Raw genomic sequence first — 24,623 nt, 5'->3', positions numbered from 1 at the left:
TTTTTTTTTGGAAGAAATGTATATTAAAATTTTTTTTTACAAAAAATGTTTCAAAGAAATTTTTTTCTTTTTAAAAGACCAAAACATGGGTGAAAATCAAGTTTTTTTATATGGAGAGTGCTAAAGTTTATTTATGATGAAAACAAACTTATTTCATGGAAACAACTATGATAGAAAACATTTTTTATTTCAACAAAAGTATCAGAAAAGTTCATTTTTTTCCTATTAACGAAAACATTGTCTGCTGATTGGCTAATTGCATCGGCCTTTTCTGACTGCTTTTCCGATAGTTTATCGTTAACTGTCAGAAAATGCTGACATGACCTTCCGTCAGGTTCTGGATCGGTTCCATTTATTTATTTTTATTTATTTATCTATTTTTTTTTCAGAATCTCGTGATAAAATCCGTAAGATCAAAGAAGACTTGAGTTCTTGCAAAACGCTTTTACATTGCAAAAGAGATGAATTACGTCGTCTCTGGATCGAAGGGGTTGAGCACAAGACGATTGTCTCGATGATGGATCAGATGTAAGTGACTCTTGCAAGAATTTTCTTGCCCCATCCCCCTCCCCTCCTTGTCTGAATGAAAAAAAAATATATGCTTAGGATGGTTTATGAAGTTTAGAAATTAATTTTTTTCTCTTGATGATCCTCTATCCCCTGCTTTACGGCAAAAAAAAATTTTGCACAATTAATTGACGTGTAAATATGTAATTGTGAAAAATAGAAAAGAGTCGTTTAAAACGGAAACAACAAAAATAAATAAAACACAAAAATAAATAAAACACAAAAATAAATAAAACAAAAAAATAAATAATACAAAAAATAAATAAAACACAAAAATAAATAAAACACAAAAATAAATAAAACACAAAAATAAATAAAACAAAAAATAAATAAAACACAAAAATAAATAAAACAAAAAAATAAATAATACAAAAAATAAATAAAACAAAAAATAAATAAAACACAAAAAATAAATAAAACAAAAAATAAATAAAACAAAAAAATAAATAATACAAAAAATAAATAAAACACAAAAATAAATAAAACACAAAAATAAATAAAACAAAAAATAAATAATACAAAAAATAAATAAAACACAAAAATAAATAAAACAAAAAAATAAATAATACAAAAAATAAATAAAACACAAAAATAAATAAAACACAAAAATAAATAAAACAAAAAATAAATAAAACACAAAAAATAAATAAAACAAAAAATAAATAAAACACAAAAAATAAATAAAACAAAAAAATAAATAATACAAAAAATAAATAAAACAAAAAATAAATAAAACAAAAAATAAATAAAACACAAAAATAAATAAAACACAAAAATAAATAAAACAAAAAATAAATAAAACACAAAAAATAAATAAAACACAAAAATAAATAAAACACAAAAATAAATAAAACAAAAAAATAAATAATACAAAAAATAAATAAAACACAAAAAATAAATAAAACACAAAAATAAATAAAACACAAAAATAAATAAAACACAAAAATAAATAAAACAAAAAATAAATAAAACACAAAAAATAAATAAAACAAAAATATATAAAACAAAAAATAAATAAAACACAAAAATATATAAAACAAACAATAAATAAAATAAAAAATATATAAAACAAAAATAAATAAAACACAAAAATAAATAAAACACAAAAATAAATAAAACACAAAAATATATAAAACAAAAATAAATAAAAAAAAATAAATGAAACACAAAAATATATAACACAAAAATATATAAAACACAAAAATAAATAAAACATAAAAAATAAATAAAATATATAAAACAAAAAAATAAATATATTCAAAAAAAAAAAAGGTAATTTCAAGTTGACATCTTCTGGCAAGTTACTTTACTGAAATGAAGAATCCAAAACGCAGTGTTCCCCTCCTCTGTGTTACCATGGTAAAAGAGGGAGGTATTTCACTTAAAATAAATAGACGCTGCACATGAGGGAGCACCAACCAAGGGATGGAGAAAAAGGTACATTTCTAACGACCTCCTTATATATCACACACACACACACACACACAACGGTATACAGACATGTGTACACACAAAGATAGGAGATTATAGCCACAATTATATAGATACCACATTCACAAGAATATACATATACAGAGGAATATAGGCACCCACATACATAATACAATTTTGGCGGCACAAATTTCCTTTATTTATTAGTTTGAAATTTTTGGTTCTTGCCCAAAATTCCCCCATATTAAAAATAAAAAAAAATTTGGATGATGTACGTACCCATAAGGAAACCAAAATATCGTATTCCAAAAATCATGTAAATTAAGTACATTTATTGGTCCCCCAACAAAGGAGAGCTTGGACCTAGTGATTCACTCTTGTTTGTCTGTTCGCACTTTTCTCAACTACTACACATTGGATCTTTTAAAAAAATTTTCCACAAACATTAGTCAAGGTGAAAGTAAATTTTTCATAATTAGAAGGGTTTGTTTTTAAAAAGGAAACCATTTTTAAGCAATTAATAGGAATTCTTTGGCATTACAACATAAATCTAGTAAATTGGAATTATGTTGAGTTATCTCCCTTATTTTATTGTTAGATTGTTTTCAAAATGGCGGACAAGACAGCTGCTCTTTGATTACTCAGAAAATTTGGTTTTCTCGTTTAAAAATAAAACTACTTGATCAATTTACTTGATTTTTGGAATACGATATTGTCATTTCATCATGGGTGCGTACGTCATACAGATTTAAAAAGAAATCTTTTTTTTTAAATATAGGGTGAATTCTGAACAAACACTGACATTTTAAATGTTTTTTTTTTTTTTTTTTTTTAAACTTTTTTTGTCCAGAGAACAAATTAAAGAAGTACCAGAAAAACTGGAAGGATTCATGGCGAAAAAACATTATCTTCATGCGACAGACCTGATTGTTACAGCAGGTAAAGCCCTTCTTCTTTTTTTTTAATTTTATATTATTATTCTCACTATTTAATTTAAGCTCTGTCTATTTCTTTTTTTTTTTTTATTTCTTTTTTATATTCTCTTTCTGTTTGTTAAATGACGTTGAAATGGACAAGAATGACAAAACTCCTGGGCAAGAGAATGAGTAGAACAAACGGTGACTGACTTTTGATGCAAGAGGAAAACATCCACACAAACAACGGGAAAAAATTGATTAATAAAAATAGTTTTGGAAAAAAACTAGTCGGGTTAAATCATGAAGAGATGCACACTACAAATCGGCCTGTTGCTGCCACCTCCCCATTTCTCCTTGCTTCCAGCTATGCAACCAGTTGTCAGATAAACAGCATTGTTTGAGAAGAAAAATTTGTCATTTTATTGATAAATACAGCTAATATTGGCGGAGGAGTTTGGTAGAGTTTTCAAGGATCAAATCATTGATCTTTGATCACTTGACAGCCAAATTTCTGTCCGAAAACTGATTAAAAAGATTTTCCCAAATCTCAACACCCCTTATGTCAAATCTCCAGTCTGTAGACTGAAAATTAACAGAGTAGTTTGGTAGGGAAATGTACACACACACACACACACACACTACAGACAGATAGACAATTTCACTTTTATAGATATATAGATGTCTTGAAAATCGTATTTATTTATGTCTAGTAAATTGCGTGCCGAAATATTAAAAATAAAAAAGAAATAAATATTATTAAATTATTAAGTATTTTTTTTTTTTTTTTTTTTACACGGTGGTCACCCCTTATCAAGGCCCGGAAGCCACTCAGGGATAAGGGTTATTGCAAGTACATTACGTTAGTGTGGAGATTTGATGAAGTGTTTACTTAAGGGAGCGGTTCATTAGGAATTTGTTTGTTAATGTTGGACTTGAAGACATCCAAGCTGTAGTCAGGTGGGAAGCAGGCATACGGAACAGTTCCACAGGCGTGCAGTTCTAAGAAAGAAGCTTTGTTCATGGGATCCACATTTTGATTTAGGCACAGATAAAGAGTGACAATTAAAATATTTTTGAATATTGAAAATAAAATCGAAATACATTGTTTTGAAATGACATCATATTATTGTGGATACAAGAGTTATGTTCCTTTATCATGAAACTATAATATGTGATGTTTTCCATATAACATCGGTCCTGGATATGACCTTAAACTATATCCGATGGTGAGGCCCCAGCGTGCGGGCTTTGGTGAGTGTGGAGCCATCCTTTAATTACTATTGCTCCCAGGTCCACTTGAAATAGATGGCTCTCGTCTAGGAGAAGCCCCATGTTTTGACAAGCTTCTGGGTCTATCCTTTACTCCTGACCTGAAATAGAACACGTACATCAAGTCTGTTGCCAAGGTCGCTGGAAAGATGGTGGGATCCTTCTACCGCTCCAGAAGATATCTCACTACTGATGCAATTCTCTATCTATATAAAAGCCAAGTATATCCAAGGATGGAGTACTGCTGCCATATCTGAGCAGGAGCTGCTAAAAACAGCCTATCCTGCCTTGACAGAGTACAAAATAGACCGTGGCTTAGTGGGGGATGCCCTTTTCTCTTCCCTGCAATCTCTCTCCCATAGAAGAGACGTTGCGAGCCTATCCTTGTTTTATTGTTATTTCCATGGCAGGTGCTCGTCTGAACTCCAATCTCTAGTCCCCCCTCGCCAGTCTTTTACGAAAAACACCCGTCTAGCTGAATCCACTGTCAAAAATTTTCCCCACTCTTTATCTTTGCCTAAATCAAAACGTGGATTCCATGAACAAAGCTTCTTTCTTAGAACTGCACGCCTGTGGGACTCTGTTCCGTCTGCCTGCTTCCCACCTGACTACAACTTGGATGTCTTCAAGTCCAACGTAAACAAATTCCTGATGAACCGCCCCCTTAAGTAAACACTTCATCAAATCTCCACACTAACGTACTGTACTTGCAATAATACTTATCCCTGAGTGGCTTCCGGGCCTTGATAAGTGGTTACCACTGTGTAAAAAAAAAAAAAAAAGTGTGTTAGTAACTGTTAGGGTCCCAATTATGTGTTAAATAGAAACCAACTTGAAAAAAACCCAAATATATTCTATTAAAATATTGTTTTTCCAAATCACTGGATTCGGCATTAAATAACCTGAAAAGGGTTGATATGCCGTAAAACAAAAACCACCAACAACCATATAACATCAGGTAGTTTTGTGATAAGGGGACGTAACTCTTATATCCAGAAATTCAAAATTTAAAAGTAAAACGAACACAGCGTAGATCTATCTACAATGGGGAAAATAACATTTAATCGTACTTGGTCGGCCAAATATAAGTGGGTCAGGAAATATAAATATGATTTATGATTGTCGATAGGCATATTGTTTCGTATGTAAATGAAAACAACTTTTCCTGTTGGTTATTAAGATTTTTTGGTTTATTTTATCATTGTTTATATATCAAATTTTTTTGATTGAGATTGTCGGACTGACTTCCTCATCTTGGTTGTAATCGTCACAACATTTCAGCTGTTTTGCCCTCCGGCCTTCATCAGGTGTTTTATATCGAACTGGGGAACCATTTGTTAGGAGGCTCTCCTAGACCATGTGAACTCAATAAGACCATCGATACAGTTCACAATGGAGAAAGAAAAAGATAACCAACTGGCCTTCCTTGATATACTCATATCACGCACAGAGCATGGGTTTAAGACATCCGTATATCGCAAGCCTACCTTCACCGGACAATACCTTAACTTCAACTCCCATCATCCATACAGTATCAAACATGGAATCGCACGCTGCTTACAACATCGAGCAGAGACAATAAGTAGCGATAACATTACATACCACCAAGAAATGGTCAGGTTGAAGAATACCCTCCGTAGTAACAACTCCTCATCTCAAAAATACAGACAATTACTATCAAATTTTTTCTTGAAAACTTGAATTTTTTCTGGATTTTGTCAAGGCCTTGAAAAACTTTGAAAAAAAAAGCTTGAAAAGTCCTTGTAAATGGACACTAAAAAGAAAATCTATACGAACCCTGAAACTTAAAATTGAAGCCAAAGCAATGCAATTAGAACCAACTATATCAAAGTAAAGATTGAGAAAACAAGAAAACAGCAAATATAGACTCTGTGGATAAAGGGACGAAACAGTAAAGCACATATGCAACATGTTTTTAGTTTTTGTTCTTTCATATCCTTTCAATTTTTTTCATTCTGAGGTGTGTCTTTTCCATATTTTCTTTTATCCCTTCTCATTTCGTCACCTTCTGTGAACGCAAATATGTGATATTTTTTAAGTTAAACGCGGATAAATTTTTTCTTCTTTTCACTCTTTTCTTTTTTTGTTCATCAAGTGGCCAAAGTAGAAGGCAGTTTGTCCGGCGTTGATGCCCTGCGTGACCTGAAAGCCGATCTTATTGCTAGAAAAGAGGTAAACTTTGTTCTCTTCATTACACTTTCAAACATTCAATACTCCCCCTCCTCTCTATTATTATATAAAAGGAACTTTCTGTGTTTGAGTTCATTCCCTATAGACTTGAAAACAGCTGGACCGATTTTTATGAAATTTCACATAAAGGTGCTTTATGTGTCTGGCAGTGTTCTTGGATAGGTTTTGTAATAATCCAATGGAGAACAGGCGATTTTAACCAAAGTTAAGTTCTATACAGTTTACCATCACAAGTGCATTTGCAAAATTTTATTACAACACGAAAGGTCCAACATGTAAAATCCACTGTGGGTTCCTTGATATGACTGGTTCGTTCGAAATGAACGTTTCTGTTTAAAGCACAATTGCATCATGATACTTTACTTTTTCATTTTAAACTTAAATTCAAGCCATTATCAATGCACAAGCAGTAAGGTCAGACATATAAAAATCAATAGTAGGTTCTTTGATATGATCAGGGCACACTAGAAATGAAGGTTTCTGTTTTGAGCACAATTGAAGCATGATACTTAACTTTTGCATTTTAAACTTTAATTTAAGCCGTTGTACATAAAATGATTTTATAAAATTAACTGTAGGTTCTCTACAGTGCAATGTAGACTACAATGTATTGCAGATTAAGTTACTGTGGTGCATCATGGTTGGTAAACAATTGATTTGATTGAAGATGGGAAATTTCACTGATTTTTGAAAAAAGTATTGGATGTGTGGAACATTCGCTGATCTTTATTTAATCTTGGGCAACGTCGGGTCTCCCTGCTAGTATATATATAATTTTCAATTTCAAATTTTTTTTTTTTTTTTTTTTTTTTTTTCAGCAAATGCATGAAGTTTTAATCCAAGAGCTGAACCGTCAGATCTATATCCGCTCCACTGTGTCCAAAAATGTTCAACGGACAGGCTCCGGACGAGGCTCCAAGAAAGACCCCCTGCCTGGCTCTCCAGCTGATAGAGCCTACAAGAGGTCAACTGGAGTGAGCAGTAAGTATTTCTTTGTTTTTTTTTTTGTTTTCTTTTTTGTTTACTTACATCTAGCAAGAAGTCCAAATTATTTGGATTGTCACAAAAAACAACCACAAAATTACCACAAAGACAGTTTTCCTCTGGTTGGCACAAATTTTGAAAATATTTTTTTTTTTTAATTTTATTTTTTTTTCTACCTCAAGATGAATGGCCACCTGAACGTAAGAGGTTGCTATTTGGGATCATGTCCAACGGGGGACTGTGAGGAGTTGAGTTGCGAGATGCCTGTTCACATTACATTTAAACTTCTGCAGTTTAGTACAGTCAGGGAAACAGGAAACAGGGAGGGAATTACAAAGTTTAGCAGTCTGAAGGAAGAAAACTATTTCAATAAAAGGCTTTCCAACATTTAAAGACCTCAACAGTTAAGGGGTGGGATTTTGCTGCTAATTGGGTTAGTCGGGTGTATGTATGTTGAAGGGACACATGCTACGAGTTCATCAGAACACATTCCATTAAAGTACTTGTAAAACAGTCACAGGGATGCAAATATTGCAGCGATGGGACAGATATTGTAGCTTGGCTGCTAGTGTGGGACCTATTAGATTAGCGACTCCTTTTTTTTTAACCCTGTCTGAAGGAAAGACTAGTAATAGATGCATCAGTTCAGATGTGGCACAATACTCCATGCATGGATGACTGGAGGATTTGTAGATGTATCTGATACTCTCAGGTGTGAATTATTCTCTAGCATGGTAGAGAGAGTTTACCTTTTTCTGCAGCAGCCTTGGCAATGTCCCCAATGTATTTGTTCCAACTCATGTTGAATGTTAAGTTGAGGTGTTTGAATGATGAATTCTCAAAGGAAACGTGGCGGGATAGCACTACTGTCAAAGGAAAAGTAAGATGCCTCCTTCCCTTCATTCGTCTGTGGGAAGAACCCACTTAGCCCCCCCTCCTATCAGAGTAACGTGAAGTTACTGATGTAATACGGAAGCAGGCCAAAATAATTCTGTTCGTGGTTTTGTATTTCGTTGTGCTGGGTACAATGGTCAGGACAATTGCCCAGTATGAGCATTGCTCGGACAGAAAGAAACTGCAACCTACTGTCTGTACAACTGCAAAGAAAACTAAAGCAATGCATCAGACTCTTTATTCGAGAAACAGCGTGAATAGGGTTCTGAATCAGAACATCTCGCTTGGTAAGGATTATCATAATAGACATGTGACACCTAACCGTTATCAACCTACTCTACGACAGCGAGAAACATACATTGACAGTCTGAACACCTGTGCAACATCAAAAATGATGAGCAACAATGAATTCATGAATGCCTCAAGGGAGAGAGAAAGATGGATTGATAGCTGTTGCTGTTAATATCTGTACTAGACAGGACACCACTTGAATGAATGAAAGGAAAGAAATTTCAATAATAAAGATATGACATTATTTGGTGCTCTAAATTTTCTCATATCACTTGACGAAATAATTACGTAATTAATGTTATGGCTTGCAAATAGCCAGAATAAAAACAGAACAACGGATAGCAGTTTAAAACATGTATTACATGAAAACAACGGAAAGGTTACAAACGGAAAGTGTTCGTAATTCACTGAGCATGCAAGGGTCTCTCTGGAAGTAGATTCCTTCCTCAGGATCTCCATGAGTTATAGTTTATATGGACGATGGATTAGTCCATTTGGAGGGTCGTTCCCCAACGACAGTAACTAAACTCCTTCGGTTCAAAATTTGTGCCAACCAACCACATGGATACATCGGATTCAAACTTTTCAATAACCGTCAACAAGATCAGACATACTCTTTTGCTCTCTCTGCAATACGTACCAAAATAAAAAAAAACAAAATAAAAAGGTCTTCTTTGACAATGGTGTATATCACCAAAAATCCCAGGATAAACAATTTTAAGCGATTTTATTTATTTGATAAAAACAAATTATGTAACACTTTTATATACTAACTTGTGTCCACGGTGTTTCCTATGAACCGCATTGATATAGCCTTCAAACACAACTCCTTTTACATAACAGTAGATTTTTTAGTCCGTTAAAAATCGACAAAAGTTATAGCCTGTTGACTTAGAATGAGAGCTTTATTAAACATGATTTAAGCAGACTTTTTGTATTTTGCTTTTTAATACAGGATGGAACAATAAAGTTGTTGCCCTAAGAAAATAACACTACAGCTTTATTTTAAAACTTTTATTGAAAAAAATCAATTCAGGTAACTTTATTATGTAGTAGAACTGACATTTATTCAATGTAACCGCCTTCAGCCTCAATCACTGTGTTGCTATAGATCCGAAATTGGGAGCATGCCTTTTCCATAAGTGCTGGCAGAAGCTCTGCGGATGGTGGCGATCAGGCTGACTTTGGTGTTGTGGAGGTCATGTTGGTGATGTTCTCAATGTATGATCGAACGAAGTAGTGCAGCAGTTTCAAGATGAGGGAGTAGGAGGGAGCCAGTGAGAGAAGGGTACAAAGTCGTAGCACTTCTGAAGCCAAACCCGACGGTCTCTTTGGACTTGTGGGCTGGCGCAAAGTCCTGCTGCAACTCCCAGGGTCTGGCAGCGGCCACCTGATTGCACCAGGGGATCACCACACTTTTCGGCACATCCAGGTACACTTTGGTGTTGACTTTCAAGCTGACTTTGAAGATGTGTGGTGGCATGATGTGGCCCTCACTTGAAACCACACCAAAGACCATAATTGAGGCGGAAACTTTGTTTTCGTCACTCTTAGCACATCCCTGTCATTCGTTGCAATCCAGCGATGCATTTTGAGGTTGCTGGCAATGGTCCTGTTGTCAAAACTTGGATTGGTAGAGTGCACGAGTTGTACAATGGCGCATCTCCAATCTCGCTCATTGAACATTGTGTCACTTTCAGACATGATAGAAGGCTCCTATTACTCTTGGGATTTGTACATAACTGGTCAACTAATAGATGGCCTGCAACAAAAAAAGAAAATCGGTTTTCATCAAATGGAAATGAAATCATGTCGTCTTTTCTAGGGGGAAAATTTCATCATTCCACCCTGTATAAAGAAATTCTGGACAAGCGCTGTGTTTTTCTTTGTTAATCATAGAATTTCTGTTATAGGTGGGCATATTATATATTTTTTTTGTTGCATTGTAGGGAGTTTATTAAAAGATGTGACAATGAGTCCGTTGTCTTCGCCATCGCTCTCGGCTGCTTCAGGCGATAGGGTGCACGACGACAGCAAAGAGGTGAAAGAAGACCTGAATGTTGACCCGGAAGAGAACCTTGACCATTTCATTGCCATTCTTGTGGAATCCCTTTTCCTTCTCCAAAAACTGCCAGAAGCTGTTGAAGTAAGCTCTGCATTTTTTTTTTTTTTTTTTTTTTTTTTTTTCAAAATTATTTTTGGCATTATTTTTCTGAATTTTTTTTAGATAAGGATTGGTAATTTGTATTATTTGTATTCTTCAAACTACCGTTCTCATCTTTTAATCTGCCAATGTAACCTCCAACCTTTTTTTTTTTTTTTCAAAATTATTCTTGGCATTATTTTTCTGAATTTTTTTTAGATAAGGATTGGAAATTTGTATTATTTGGATTCTTTAACTACCGTTCTCATCTTTTAATCTGCCAATGTAACCTCCAACCTTTTTTTTTTTTTTTTTTTTTTTTTAAAATCGTAGAGATTAATGATCTGAAATTCTCTATTTTTGCAATGGCAGATTTCAGTGGAAGATAAGTATGTTTGTCGTACAGAATTTGTTTCACAAATCTTGCACATTGAAACGTACAATAAAACTCGATAAGTTGATATACTCTATTTTTACTTGTAATTCTATTTTCTCAAATTTAGGCAATCAAAAATCGGATCCAACAGGAATTGATGGCAATTGTTTCGAGGGCATCTCATCAGATTATAGAAAGGTTTGTTTGGATATTTTTTTTCCCCTTGCTTGATTGTGTTTTTTTTTTTTTTTTTTTTTTTTTTTACACAGTGATCACCACTTATCAAGGCCCGGAAGCCACTCAGGGATAAGGGTTATTGCAAGTACTTTACGTTAGTGTGGAGATTATACATTACCACTATCTACTACTCTCTTTTCCTCTCCTGGTACTACTAGATCAGGCTGTCAGAAGATATTGGTTTCCTGAGACGTAATGCCCCTGACATTAATGGTTTTTTGTTTTTCTACTCCCTTTTGCAAAGGGTCCTGGATATGACCTTAAACTATATCCGATGAGAAAATCTGAATTTTTGCAACCCCCTCTTTGTATTATTACAGGTCTGAATATTCTCTCTGTTTCAGTTTGTATTTCTCCGCACACCACAACTCATTTTTGCAACCCTCTCTTTGTAATACAGGTCTGAATAATAAGAAAATCTGAATTTTTTTAACAAAAAGTTTAAAATAACTTTTTTAGATTAAATTTTTTAAAACTTCTTTCAGAATAGAAAATCTTTAAAATTTAATAAGGAACATATTTCATATAGGTTTCGTTAACAAATATTCAGTACATAACAAGAAAAATAGAGATGAAAATTTCAAAAGACTGGTTATGGTCAATAGTAGTCCTCGCCAGCGAAAGTCTTTGTTATTCTATTATTATTTAAAACATTTTGTGCCCTGCTCTTTCGCGCGAAGACTAATTAATAATTGTATATTCGCTTCTAGCTCTTCTCTACCCACATATTGAGCACTGTTGAAGTAAATACTGAAAATTGATACATAAATTCTAACATTTAAATTGAATGCATAAAAATATATGTGTAAGAGAGATGGATTTTTTTTTTTTTTTTAGTTCGTGCCAGAAAGGAGAGAGTCTGGCCAATGAACACCAACCACGTTATCTTCTGGAACTTCTGGAATTGGTCTTTGAGCAATTCCGCTGCGTTGCAAAGACCCACCAAATTGTACTGCGAAATCTTAATAGAATTGTGGTAAGTTTTCAATCTTTATATTATCTTTATTATTATTGCCCGACGATTTCGAAGATTAAGGTCCAGTTCTTCAGAGCGTTTTTGTTGTTCGGTACTAAAGTGTAATGAGAAACATGTTGGATGGAACTTTGGCAAAAAACTTGCTGCATGCACAAGAAAATGGAAATGGCACTAACTCTATGCAGGTTTAACCGGCTTCCACCAAAGGAGGAAGTTCCATGGGAGTATGAAATTCACAAGCGGTCCCCAGTCGCATGTATATCCCCGTTAGAGAAGATGATGACATTAGGTTTTTTGCAACGCTTGCAGGAAGGTGCCGACCTCCTATGTATAGCACCTGGAATTCTCAAATTGGTCACCCATCTTATACTGACCAGGCTCTTAACTTTGGTAATCTGATGAGAACTAGTGTGTCAATGTGATTATACCGTACATCTTAAATACAAAGTCGAACTTAATTCACGTTGTTCACGAGCACAGCTCATATTGCCACGATAGGAAAATAAATCCTCAACTTCAAACTTCTACAAAGATTGCCTGTATTTGAAGAAGATGAAAAAAAAGAGACGTCTTGCAAGTAAGTTGTATTCGAGGGAACTTAACACCGGAGATTTGTCCTTAAAAAAGACTTTAATCTACTTGCAGGACTTTATATTGCGAGTGAAACAGTCGCATTTGCGAGTGATTTTTGAAAGTGGCGACTAGAAATAGTGAAACGCTTTTCTTTTGGCAATTGCATTTTTTTTCACTGACAATCTTCCAAAGCTCACTACTAAGTGAAAAATATCTTTTTTAACTTTTTTTTTTTTTTATATATAAAATGAACAAAGTTAAATTATTTAAACAATAAATGTTTAATAGAACAATATACTCTTTTTTTTTATGAAGGATGTTTAAAAAAATATCTGAAGAAATTAGAATGTTTATACCTTCAAGTATCAACATAAAGTTTGTTGCATATTTAGTATTACTTATTCAAAAAAAAATACAGAAAAATCTTTATGATGTACATACTCATCACAGAACGAAGATGTCATATTCTAAAAATCATGTGGGTTTGGCTACTAACTTTTCTATTTGGCTAGTAAATGAAAATATTTAGTTGTCAAAGGTCAACTAAAGATAAATTTGTTTGTAGAGCCCTGACTTGCCTTTTTTTAACCCCCGATAAGCTGAAATAGGTCGCTACATTACTCAGGGCTCTGGCTTGAGGTAGGGGTGGGGGTGTAAGAAACTTAACTCTAAAATTAAATAAAGAACAACAAATCCAAATTGGAAAAATCCCACAAAGCTTGTCATGTGCAGTCCTTAAATGCAAAATCAAATTTAACCCACATTGTTCATATCGCTAAGAGAAGAAAATGAATTCGCAACTTTAAACTTCACCCATTTATCGAGTTGTTTTGTCTTTCCAGTCTCTCTCAAGAGGTTGGAAATCATCCTATATGTTACGTCTAATTCAGGACCACATTCTTAAACAGATGTACGTGGATTAGCTTCGACTAAGGCTCTTAATTGTGCACAAGGGAAGACGTACAAAGGAGGCTGAGCAAGGAAGAAGCGTGTTGAGCGGAATGAGCAACATCTGGGTATCCGCGCAATACAACACCAACACGAAGATCAAACTCTATCAGAGCTGTGTACTATCAACACTCCTATATAGATCGGAATGCTGGAGAACAACGGAAGAAGATTTCATCAAGTTTTGATCTTTCTACATGACTTGCCTTTGAATACTGAGGATATTCTGGCCTGAAGACCTACTAAGGAGATGCCATCAAGAAGATATGAGCCGAATCAAGAAAAGGGTGATGGAGATGGATTGGACATGTTCTCTGCTCTGGAAAAACCCACAAACAATCAAGAACAGCATTGCATTGGACCCAAGAGGGCAAAAGGAAAAGAGGAAGGCCGAGAGTAACTTGGAGAAGAACGGTGAAGAGGAAAGCTATGCAGCATTCTTGGGGCTCACTGGCTAGGCTAGCTCAGGATAGGTGGAGGTGGAGGGGATTATAGTGTTAGCATCAACTGACATCACACCAAATAGTTGTGAAGGGTCAAGGCGGATGGAAAGACCAAGCACTTACCATATTGATGATGATGAAGACTCTTAATTGATCGTTGTCAACATCCGATGAGTGACCACTACACTCATCATCTTCAAGACTCTCATCACCACCATGAAATTTCTAAAATCACCGTTTTGCTGTGTCTTCAGTAGTGATTCCTGGACCAAACGCTTTGTTGATATTGCAAGCTTTTTCATCTGTTTTTTTTCGGCCTAGCTTGAATTGAAATAAGAAAATTATGCAAATTTGCTCTTTTCCACTTTTTATTCAACGTTCTGAAAAGTAGACGTAATTGTTTTCAAGCGATTGTAATTTAAACGTTTAGATAGAACGAAAATCAGTCCAAAGACTGCCTGATCAGAGGAGTAGTCCCAGCAGATCTCCCGCAGAGAAAATGGTATTTCAAAGCTTTTATCCTCACACACAGGAGTTCTACCACTGTCATTCATAACACCACAACCTGGTGCTACCAGATTAAGCTGTCTGAAGATATCAGCTTCCTGACCTAAAGGTCTTGGATATGAGCTAAAACTATATCCGATGGTGAGGCCCCATCTTGCAGGCTTTGGGGAGTGTGGAGCCACCCTTTAATTGCCATTGCTCCCAGGTCCACTCTGACCTGGAGTGGTAGTACCTTTTAGGGTCCCAACTATGGGTTAAATAGAATCTGACTTAAAAAAAAATATACTCCATTAAAAATCGTTCCTCAAAATAACTAGATTCGGCATTAAATAACCTGAAAAGGTTGATATGCTGTAAAACAAAAACAACCAACCAACCCTGACCTAAAATACGCCAAACATTAATATTATTGTTTTTTTTGTTCCCGTTGCAAAACTCAATCATATTCTGAAAAGCCTAAAACAAAGACAATAATTTTTCTCTACAAAACAACCAAACCAAACACCATGAATAAATATTTGAAGATGTAAACAACTTTAACCAGAAAAACTTAAAATAAAAGAAAAAGTTCAGCATTAAATAACCCCAAAAAGTGTTGATATGCCAGAAAACCAAATGATCAAGCCAAACACCATGGATAAATATTGAAAATATAAATAAATTTGAAGCATAAAAACTTATTTGAAAATGACTGGATTCACATTAAATAACCCAAAAAGGATTGATATACCATAAAACAAAACAATCAAACATCTTACACAAAAAAAAAAAATGCTATTTCAAAGCTTTACCCTCGCATCCAGATGTCCTTCTACTGCCATCCATAACACCAGTAACAAATTTAATAACAGAACTTTTTGATATTCACCGTAAACCATAGTTTAAGTGTTTTCATTGGCTAATTTAAAACGGATTCTTAAAAAAAAAAAAAATTATCTGCTATTGCGATTACAAAACGAACTTTTATGTATTGTTTTATTTATTTTTCTTCTGTTTTGCCATGCAGCAACATATGGACTCAAAAGACGAGAAGGAGGTACTTTTTATTACTCTTTCCAGTTTCCGTAACCCTAACCCCCCCCCCCCCTCTGTATTTCCCTCTTTTAGCCTCTCGTCAAAAGCACGGTGAGAAAGGGATCTTCCTGTTCTGACTTCTCCTCAGTTAGTTTGACCTTTTTTAAAAGATGTTCCTGTTTCGAAAACCTTTATTAATTTTGAAACTTACAAACGAACACCATTTCCTCGCATGTGATGCACTATTTTTTGTTAAATTGAATCGGTTGTTTTTTTTTTGTTTCTTTTTACTAATGTATCACTACTTATCAATACTAAAATATGTTGTGTGTGTGTTATATATATATATATATATATATATATATATATATATATATATATATACACACTTGTTTATTGTTGTATAAACATGGTCATATCCTGCTGCTACAAATAGCCACTTGTTTCAATCAAACAACAGATATCATCAGGCAGCGACTTGACTATTCAAAAGTTCAATAAATAAAACAACAGATATCATCAGGCAGCGACTTGACTATTCAAAAGTTCAATGAATAACCTTATTCATTGAACTTTTGAATAGCCAAGTCGCTGCCTGATGATATCTGTTGTTTGATTGAAACAAGTGGCTATTTGTAGCAGCAGGATGTGACTATGTTTATACAACAATAAACAAGTATTATCAGCTCTTTTTATTGAGCACTATCTAACAACCTCGTTGAATTCATTAGTCCATTACTTTTGAATAAAAAAACCCGAGTATATATATATATATATGTATATGTAGTAAGTTATGAAAATATATATGGCAATTAAGCTACACAGAATATTCCACGTTTCATTCTCATAAGCCTGACGAATTCTCACGAGAATGACGTGTTGAATATTCTGTGTGGCTTAATTGCCATATATATTTTTATAACTTATTATCTAGCTCTACCTATGTATTGAACACTGTGGAAGTAAATACTGAAAATTTACACTTTCGTATATTAATTTATGTGATTAAATGAAGTAGTCATATGGAGGGTGGAACGATGAAGTTGTTGCTCTAAAGAAAACAGCACTGTGTGTGTGTATATATATATATATATAGTAAGTTATAAAATATATATGGCAATATTCTGTGTGGCTTAATTGCCATATATATTTTCATAACTTACTACCTAGCTCTACCTACGTATTGAGCACTGTTGAAGTAAATACTTAAAGTTTACACATAAATTTATACTTTCATATAGTAATTTGTGATTTAAATGAAGTAATCATATATATATATATATATATATAGAGGGTGGAACGATGAAGTTGTCGCCCTAAAGAAAATTGAACTGTGTGTGTATAATATATATATATATATATATATATATATATAAGTTCAAAATGGAGTAATGTAAGTTAATAATAAGGTAATTTCAACTTCTCTTCCAAATTTCATTTTATTTTCTTTAGGTTGATGGTTGGTACTTTTCCTGATAAGTTAAGGGCAAAATAAATTCTTTGAATTTAAAAAATTTTTTTTGTTCATTTACACCCCAAGCAAGGCACAGTAAGTATGGGGCTACTATTGGGGCATAAGTTGCAGGGATACTATGAAGGGAGATAAGTAACAAGATGTCTATTTACATTACACTTGAACTTCTGCATGTCAGTACAGTTGGGAAAACAGAATCCAGGAAGGGAGTTCCAAAGTGTAGCATTTTTGGGGATGAAACTATAGGAGTAGAAGGCTTCCTTACATCTAGGGATCTCTACTGTGAAGGGGTGGGATTTAGCTGCTTGTTGGGTTTGTCAAAGGTATTCAAGTACTTGTAGAACAGGCAGAGGGATGCAACATTTCGTCGATTGGACAGAGGCTGAAGCCTAGATGGCAGTTCATATATGTGCGTGTGTCATTTTTGTTCTTTTCGATTTTGATCTGGTAATATATTTTCAAGACTTGTGCATTTCAACATACTTAAAGAAATAAACGGTAAGATGGTCAGCATCTTGAAATTTAGAATACAGTCTTTTGTCATTTGTTTATATATGCTGTGTAGTTACATTGAGCTTCATAAATTTAAGGATTGGCATGAATAAAAGGTGAAATTTAATTGAAGAAACATATTTACACACACACACACACACATACATATATATCTATATATATATAAAAGTGAACGTGTCTGTGTGTGTGCATTTCCCTATGCAATAACTCTGTCAATTTTAAGTCTACAAACTCGAAATTTGATATATAAGGTACTGAGATTTGGGAAAATCTTTGTGATCGGTTTTTGGCCAGAAATTTGGCCGTTAAGGGGTCAAAGTTCAACGATTTGACCTTTGAGAACTCTACCAAGCTCCTCCAACAATTTTTGGTCTAAACACTTGAAATTTTAGATATAGGTTCCTTGGACATGGATCTAATTTAATAATTTTATTGGAGCCCAAAATAATAAATGTTAAGGGATCATAATAGGGGTCAAAATTTAAAAAAATGACCGCTTTTTTTTTTTTTTTTCTCAAGATACACCTCCAAACACCCGGACAACGCCGGGTTGAAATGCTAGTGTATATATATACATATATATATATATATATATATATATATATATATATATATATATATATTATTTAATTTTTCTTTTTTATTTATTTTAAAAACATTAAATATTGTTTTCAGGATATCAAATATGTCTTTTCTGTCAAGAATTACTAAAATGATTAAATTTTTCCTTTTTTTAAATTTTTTTTATCTTTTTTTTTTTGATAAAAACGTTCTTATTTCATTTCTATTTTAACATGTATAGCAGCTATACTTACCACATGTTTATTTTGGCCACATGTTCCTCAGTCAGCTACATGCTCCTCCCTTTCTATGTTTGATTGCATGATTTCTTTTTGTTTTTTTTGTTTTACCAACGTTTTATCAAAGTTCTTTTTCACTTTTTGCTCAATTCTGTCTATGCGGTGCCGTCAATAAGTTTCAACTTCTTTTTCGTCTGCATACTTTTATTGATAGTACACACATGAAACTCTAGTCCCCTTTGAAGTAATCTCCTCCGGCTGCAATGCACTTGTTGTTCCATTCCAACAACTTCTGGAAGGTCACACGGAAGTCCTCTTTATGTGAGCGTCACAGCCTCTTTCATCTCCTTAATTATCTCATAATAACAGCCGCTAAGGTTTTTCTTAAGCTTAGGGAATAACCAAAAGTCATAGAGAGGCTGAGGAACTGTCTTGATGCCTATTTTGGTCCAAAAGTCTGTGACAAGGATGGAGTTGTGGACTGGTGTATTGTCCTAGTGGCATTTCCACTAGGACATGATTTGAAAAGTGCTGGCCCCTTTGAATGGAATCTCTTCCATCTGTCCAGTGAGGATCCAGATAATGCTTGTGCTATCAAGAACAGGGAACATCATAAGTTTGGTCTTCCTGATTCTGGGAGAGCAAGCATGCTTCCACTTGGAACTCTGATACTTGGTCTCTGGGTCAACTTTCATCGCAGGTCACCAGAGCATCAAGAACTGCGGGATCTGAATTAATCAGTTCGACAACGTTTTTCTTTCTGATCTTCTTTGAGCATCCTTTGGGACAAACTTTGCACAAATCTTCCACATCTTCAGTTCTTCACGAATAATTGTCCACAGTTCCCACACTGACATCAAACTGTGAATTTGTCTCTATAGACATACGACGGTCCTTTCCATGAAATGCTTTATTTGGTCAATTAACTTTGGTGTTCTCCTTCCACATCTCTCATCATCCCTCACAGAATCTCTGCCTTTTTTGAATCTCTTATGCCACTCAAAAACTAATGCTCGATTTATGAAAGATGGTCCAAAATCAGTCTGAAGCATTCCATACGTTTCTGTGGCATTTTTTTCCAAGTTTAAAACAAAATTTTATTGCACATCGTTCTTCTAAATGCTTTATTTGGTCAATTAATTCTGGTGTTCCGACTTCATTACTCCTCCCACACCTTTCATCATCCCTCACAGACTCCCTGCCTTCTCTGAATCTCTTATGCCACTAAAAAACTGATGTTTGATTCATGCAAAATAGTCCAAGAACAGTCTGAAGCATTCCATACGTTTCCAACTTTAAAACAGAATTTTCCTGCATATCGTTCTTCTAAAGTGTCCTCACATCCAGATTGCATTTTTGATATTCACCAGCTGTGACAATCAGGCTTTAGTAAGGTGTATTCCAATTCCTGCTGTAGCTGTTCATTTGAACCTGAAATCATGAAATTGGTTTGCCACCTCATCAGATGTATAACACATATTGAATTTTCAAGAGTCTACAACAATTTTAAATGTTTGTACAAAAAAAGTCTGGAAACTTATTGAAGGCACTTTGTAGCATAATTTATTTATTTTTTATAAATTCTTTTTTTTTTTTTTTACAAAATATAAAATATGAATCTTTGATTATTCTATCTATATATCTATCTATATATATTTAAGGACAATCCACTTAATTTGTGTTTCCTTTTTGAAAATTAAATATGGTTTTAACTTTTCTTAAAGTGTTTTTAATATGTTTCATTTATTTTTTGTTATATATATATATATATATATATATATAAATAATTAACCTTATCTGCCTGAGTGCCAAACTTTTCTCTTAATTTTTGGTCTCCAGACTTGAAATTTGATATATAAGGTATTTGGCCTGACGTAAGTCGACTATCCCTGTTTCTGTCTGTGCATATTTTAATTACCAATTATAAAACAGCATTTTTTTTTTTTTTTTGCTGTATGAATTTAGGCCATTCGCGAACATACAAGGCTGGAAGTTTTGATTTCAATTCTAGCTGGTGGTAGCCAAGTCATTTTTTTTTTTTTTTTTACTTTTGAAATCATTACTATATATTGGGTACAATATAATAAAGAATTGGCTCTATAATAATAAATACAAAATCTGCAGGAATTAAAATTTAAGCATATTTTATAAATGGGCAATGCTAAGCGACCTACTATTAAAAAAAAAAGATGACATATTCTAATGTTGTTGTTGTGCAAGTTGAGCCGATCAGACCAGCATCTTGCTTCAGTGCTGAGCTAGGTTTTAGTTGACCACTGGGTCATTTTTTCGAACCCTGGAGTGGGGTTGGGTTGATGGTGGCATGGATAAAGTTATCTGGTTGTTGGTGCAGAGTTTGAGGAAACCATCGAAGACGTCTTGAAAAGAGGGTCTGTTTAAGAGATGGTATCCGACAGCGTGAACGGCAGTGTTTGGGATGAATTGGTGCCAGCGAACCTGAATGATGTGGCATAGACATTGAACCTGAAATCATAAAAAATATATATAATTTGGCTGCCATCAACTAGAATTGAAACCAAAATATACAGCTTTGCAGTCTTCTCTGTTTGCATATGTATATATACAAAAAAGGCAGAAAAAAAATTTTTTTAAATTCTATTAACTAATATTACTGAACTAGTAGGACCTGTGGAAATTCCACAGGGGACTGATTCATATGTAATATATTGATGTTGGCATTCTGTAGATATTGAGCGTAAATGGAGACTCTCTGTAGCTATTTTGTTAAAATTGCAAAGGTATTTATCTAAGCTAGCAGGGACGCCCGACGTAGCCAGGTCGTAAAATATGCTTAAATATGATATTTTAATTCTTGCAGATTCTGTATATATTATTAGAGAGTTATATGTTCTATCGATTTTTATATATTATAAAGTTGTGATTTCAAAAATAAAAAAAATATATCCATATGACTTGGTTGGTTGGTTGCTTTTGTTTTACGGCATATCAACCCTTTTCAGGTTATTTAATGCCGAATCCAGTGATTTTGAAGAACAATTTTTTAATAGAGTATATTTGTTTTCGTTTTTTTTAAGTTGGTTTCTGTTTAACCCATAGTTGGGACCTTAACAGGTACTATCATTCTGGGTCAGAGTGGACCTGGGAGCAATGGCAATTAAAGGGTGGCTCCACACTCTCCAAAGCCCACAAGCTGGGGCTTCACCATCGGATATAGTTTAAGGTCATATCCAGGACCCATATGACTTGGATTCATCAGCTTGAATCGAAACCGAATCCCAAACTTATATATATATATATAAACTTTAGTTCCTTCAGCTATAATCGAAACTGAAACCAAGACTTATGAAGAATTCTTGATAAAATTATTCATAAAAAATAGATGATTTAAGTGCCATCAGCTATAATCGAAACTGAAACCAAAACTTATAAAGAAATTTTGGTTAAATTATTTATTACAAGAAATCGAAGTACATAACAATTAAATGATCCAGAGGTAAGCGTGACACAGAAAATAACACGCACGTTATCGTATTAATATATAGATAAAAGTGTCACCAGGTTTTTAGGCCTGAAATGCATGGAAGGCCATTTCACACTTGTTTATTGTTGGTTTTATTCAAAGTTAAAAACTAGAAATCAGGTTAATGAATTTTCTTGAAGGATTTGTATTTATGAAAGGTTTTTATTTTGTTTTTATTGACTATTATTATTTTTATTAACTATTATTATTTTTATTAACTATTATTATTTTTATTAACTATTATTATTTTTATTAACTATTATTATTTTTATTAACTAGAAATCAGGTTAATGAATTTTCATGAAGGAATTGTATTTATGAAAGGTTTTTATTTTGTTTTTATTGACTATTATTATTTTTATTAACTATTATTATTTTTATTAACTATTATTATTTTTATTAACTAGAAATCAGGTTAATGAATTTTCATGAAGGAATTGTATTTATGAAAGGTTTTTATTTTATTTTTATTAACTATTATTATTTTTATTAACTAGAAATCAGGTTAATGAATTTTCATGAAGGAATTGTATTTATGAAAGGTTTTTATTTTATTTTTATTAACTATTATTATTTTTATTAACTATTATTATTTTTATTAACTATTATTTTTATTAACTAGAAATCAGGTTAATGAATTTTCATGAAGGAATTGTATTTATGAAAGGTTTTTATTTTATTTTTATTAACTATTATTATTTTTATTAACTATTATTATTTATATTAACTATTATATTTATTAACTAGAAATCAGGTTAATGAATTTTCATGAAGGAATTGTATTTATGAAAGGTTTTTATTTTATTTTTATTAACTATTATTATTTTTATTAACTAGAAATCAGGTTAATGAATTTTCATGAAGGAATTGTATTTATGAAAGGTTTTTATTTTATTTTTATTAACTATTATTATTTTTATTAACTATTATTATTTTTATTAACTATTATTATTTTTATTAACTATTATTATTTTTATTAACTAGAAATCAGGTTAATGAATTTTCATGAAGGAATTGTATTTATGAAAGGTTTTTATTTTATTTTTCTGGCTTGTTTTTTCAACTGTGATCTGGTGGTTGTTTCTTGATAGTCCACAAATTCAACCCGTTCAACTGGTTTTGAAAGATGATTTGTGGCGACACTTATTCGGTTGTCAACGGAGTGTGAGAATAGAAACAATTTTTTTTTTGTTTATTGAGACATGAGCACCAAAATAGAAATCAATAAACTCATAATTTTCGTTCGGTCCTGGATATGACCTTAAACTATATCCGATGGTGAAGCCTCAGCTTGCAGGCTTTGGGGAGTGTGGAGCCACCCTTTAATTGCCTTTGCTCCCAGATCCACTCTGGCCCGGAGTAGTAGTAGTACCTGTTAGGGTCCCAACTATGGGTTGAATAGAAATTGACTTTAAAAAAACAAATATATTCTATTAAAAAACTTTTCCTCAAAATAATTGAATGTGGCATTAAATAACCTGAAAAACAAAAACAACCGACCAACCAACCACGATTTTCGTTCAATGTTTTTGGGTTTTTGTATTTATATATAACCGTGTTGATAGACTGTGTTTCGGTAGATTACAAAAGTTAACCAACGTTTAGCTTGAATAGTGGTAAATGAGTGACCAGAAAGTGTATAGGGTTTTATTCAAAATGTAATATGGGTGCCAGCATTAGCCACCAGTTTCTAAAGTAGCTTGGAAACCGCATCAACTGATTTCAGAAAAAGGATTTTATATATATGGTATAGTTACATTGACACACTGGTTCTTGCCAGATCATCGAAGTTAAGCAACAATGAGTCTGGCCAGTATCAGATGGGTGACCATTTGGGAATACTTGGCGAATGTATTCAGGGAAGAGAGATGAATGCCCGTGCTTTGTGTGTGTGTGAAATGATACTAATTCTATTTGTGTTTAACCGGCTTCCTCTGAAGAAGGAAGTTCCCTGGGAGTATGAAATTCACAAGCGATCCCCATTAGGGGAGATAACGATGTTAGATTTTTGCAACTCTTTCAAGAAGGTACTGATGTCCTCCTACATACAGCGCCTGATATTCCCAAATTGTATTTTATTTCTGACCAGGTTCAACGTTGCTTAACTTCGGTGATCTGATGGGAACGTATGTCAACATGATTATGCCACACAATTCCAGGCCACCCTTACGCAAGGTGTAGCACCTGTTAGTCTCCCTCTGATATTCCGGAGGGTTACCATGTAGTGGGATAGATGGAATTCCTCAGCAGTATTAGAGGGAGCCTGTAGGTCCCGTACGGCAATCTTCTAATGATGGTGTCACTAATAAAATACCCGCTTCCAATTTGTCATGAGCCAGCATGGAAATAGTAAGGTTCAGAAAACTGTCACCAGAATTCATGTTCATGTCAGTGCTCGATCAGGTCTAACTTGAGATAGCAAAACAAAACATCTTGTTATTGTACGTGTTTTCTTCTATGCATTTGTTGTAATGTTGTGACCCTTTGGGCTGTGATCATAGCGTAGTATCTGTGTTAACTATAGCAAGCAGGGCCAAAACGTTGTTGTTGTTA

General features: G+C 33.4%; 1 protein-coding gene across 4 annotated transcripts in view; it reads left to right on the top strand.

The window, feature by feature from the left end:
* Positions 1-24,623, top strand: part of LOC145267024 (exocyst complex component 4-like) — a 195,533-nt gene that overhangs the window by 30,035 nt on the left and 140,875 nt on the right. For 2 of the 4 annotated variants that reach the window (XM_080122952.1, XM_080122951.1), the window contains exons 5-12: positions 390-528; positions 2,849-2,937; positions 6,301-6,377; positions 7,214-7,376; positions 10,514-10,710; positions 11,211-11,281; positions 12,158-12,296; positions 15,774-15,803. In XM_080122952.1, coding sequence (XP_079979078.1) covers positions 390-528; positions 2,849-2,937; positions 6,301-6,377; positions 7,214-7,376; positions 10,514-10,710; positions 11,211-11,281; positions 12,158-12,296; positions 15,774-15,803 — 905 coding nt within the window. The remainder of the gene's footprint in view (positions 1-389; positions 529-2,848; positions 2,938-6,300; positions 6,378-7,213; positions 7,377-10,513; positions 10,711-11,210; positions 11,282-12,157; positions 12,297-15,773; positions 15,804-24,623) is intronic. The other 2 variants (XM_080122954.1, XM_080122953.1) reach the window with 1 other exon arrangement.

This window comes from Euprymna scolopes, chromosome 42 (genome assembly GCF_053919585.1).
Source record: "Euprymna scolopes isolate OS-2025 chromosome 42, ASM5391958v1, whole genome shotgun sequence".
Taxonomy (NCBI): domain Eukaryota; kingdom Metazoa; phylum Mollusca; class Cephalopoda; order Sepiida; family Sepiolidae; genus Euprymna; species Euprymna scolopes.
This window is presented reverse-complemented; position numbering and strand designations above follow the sequence as displayed.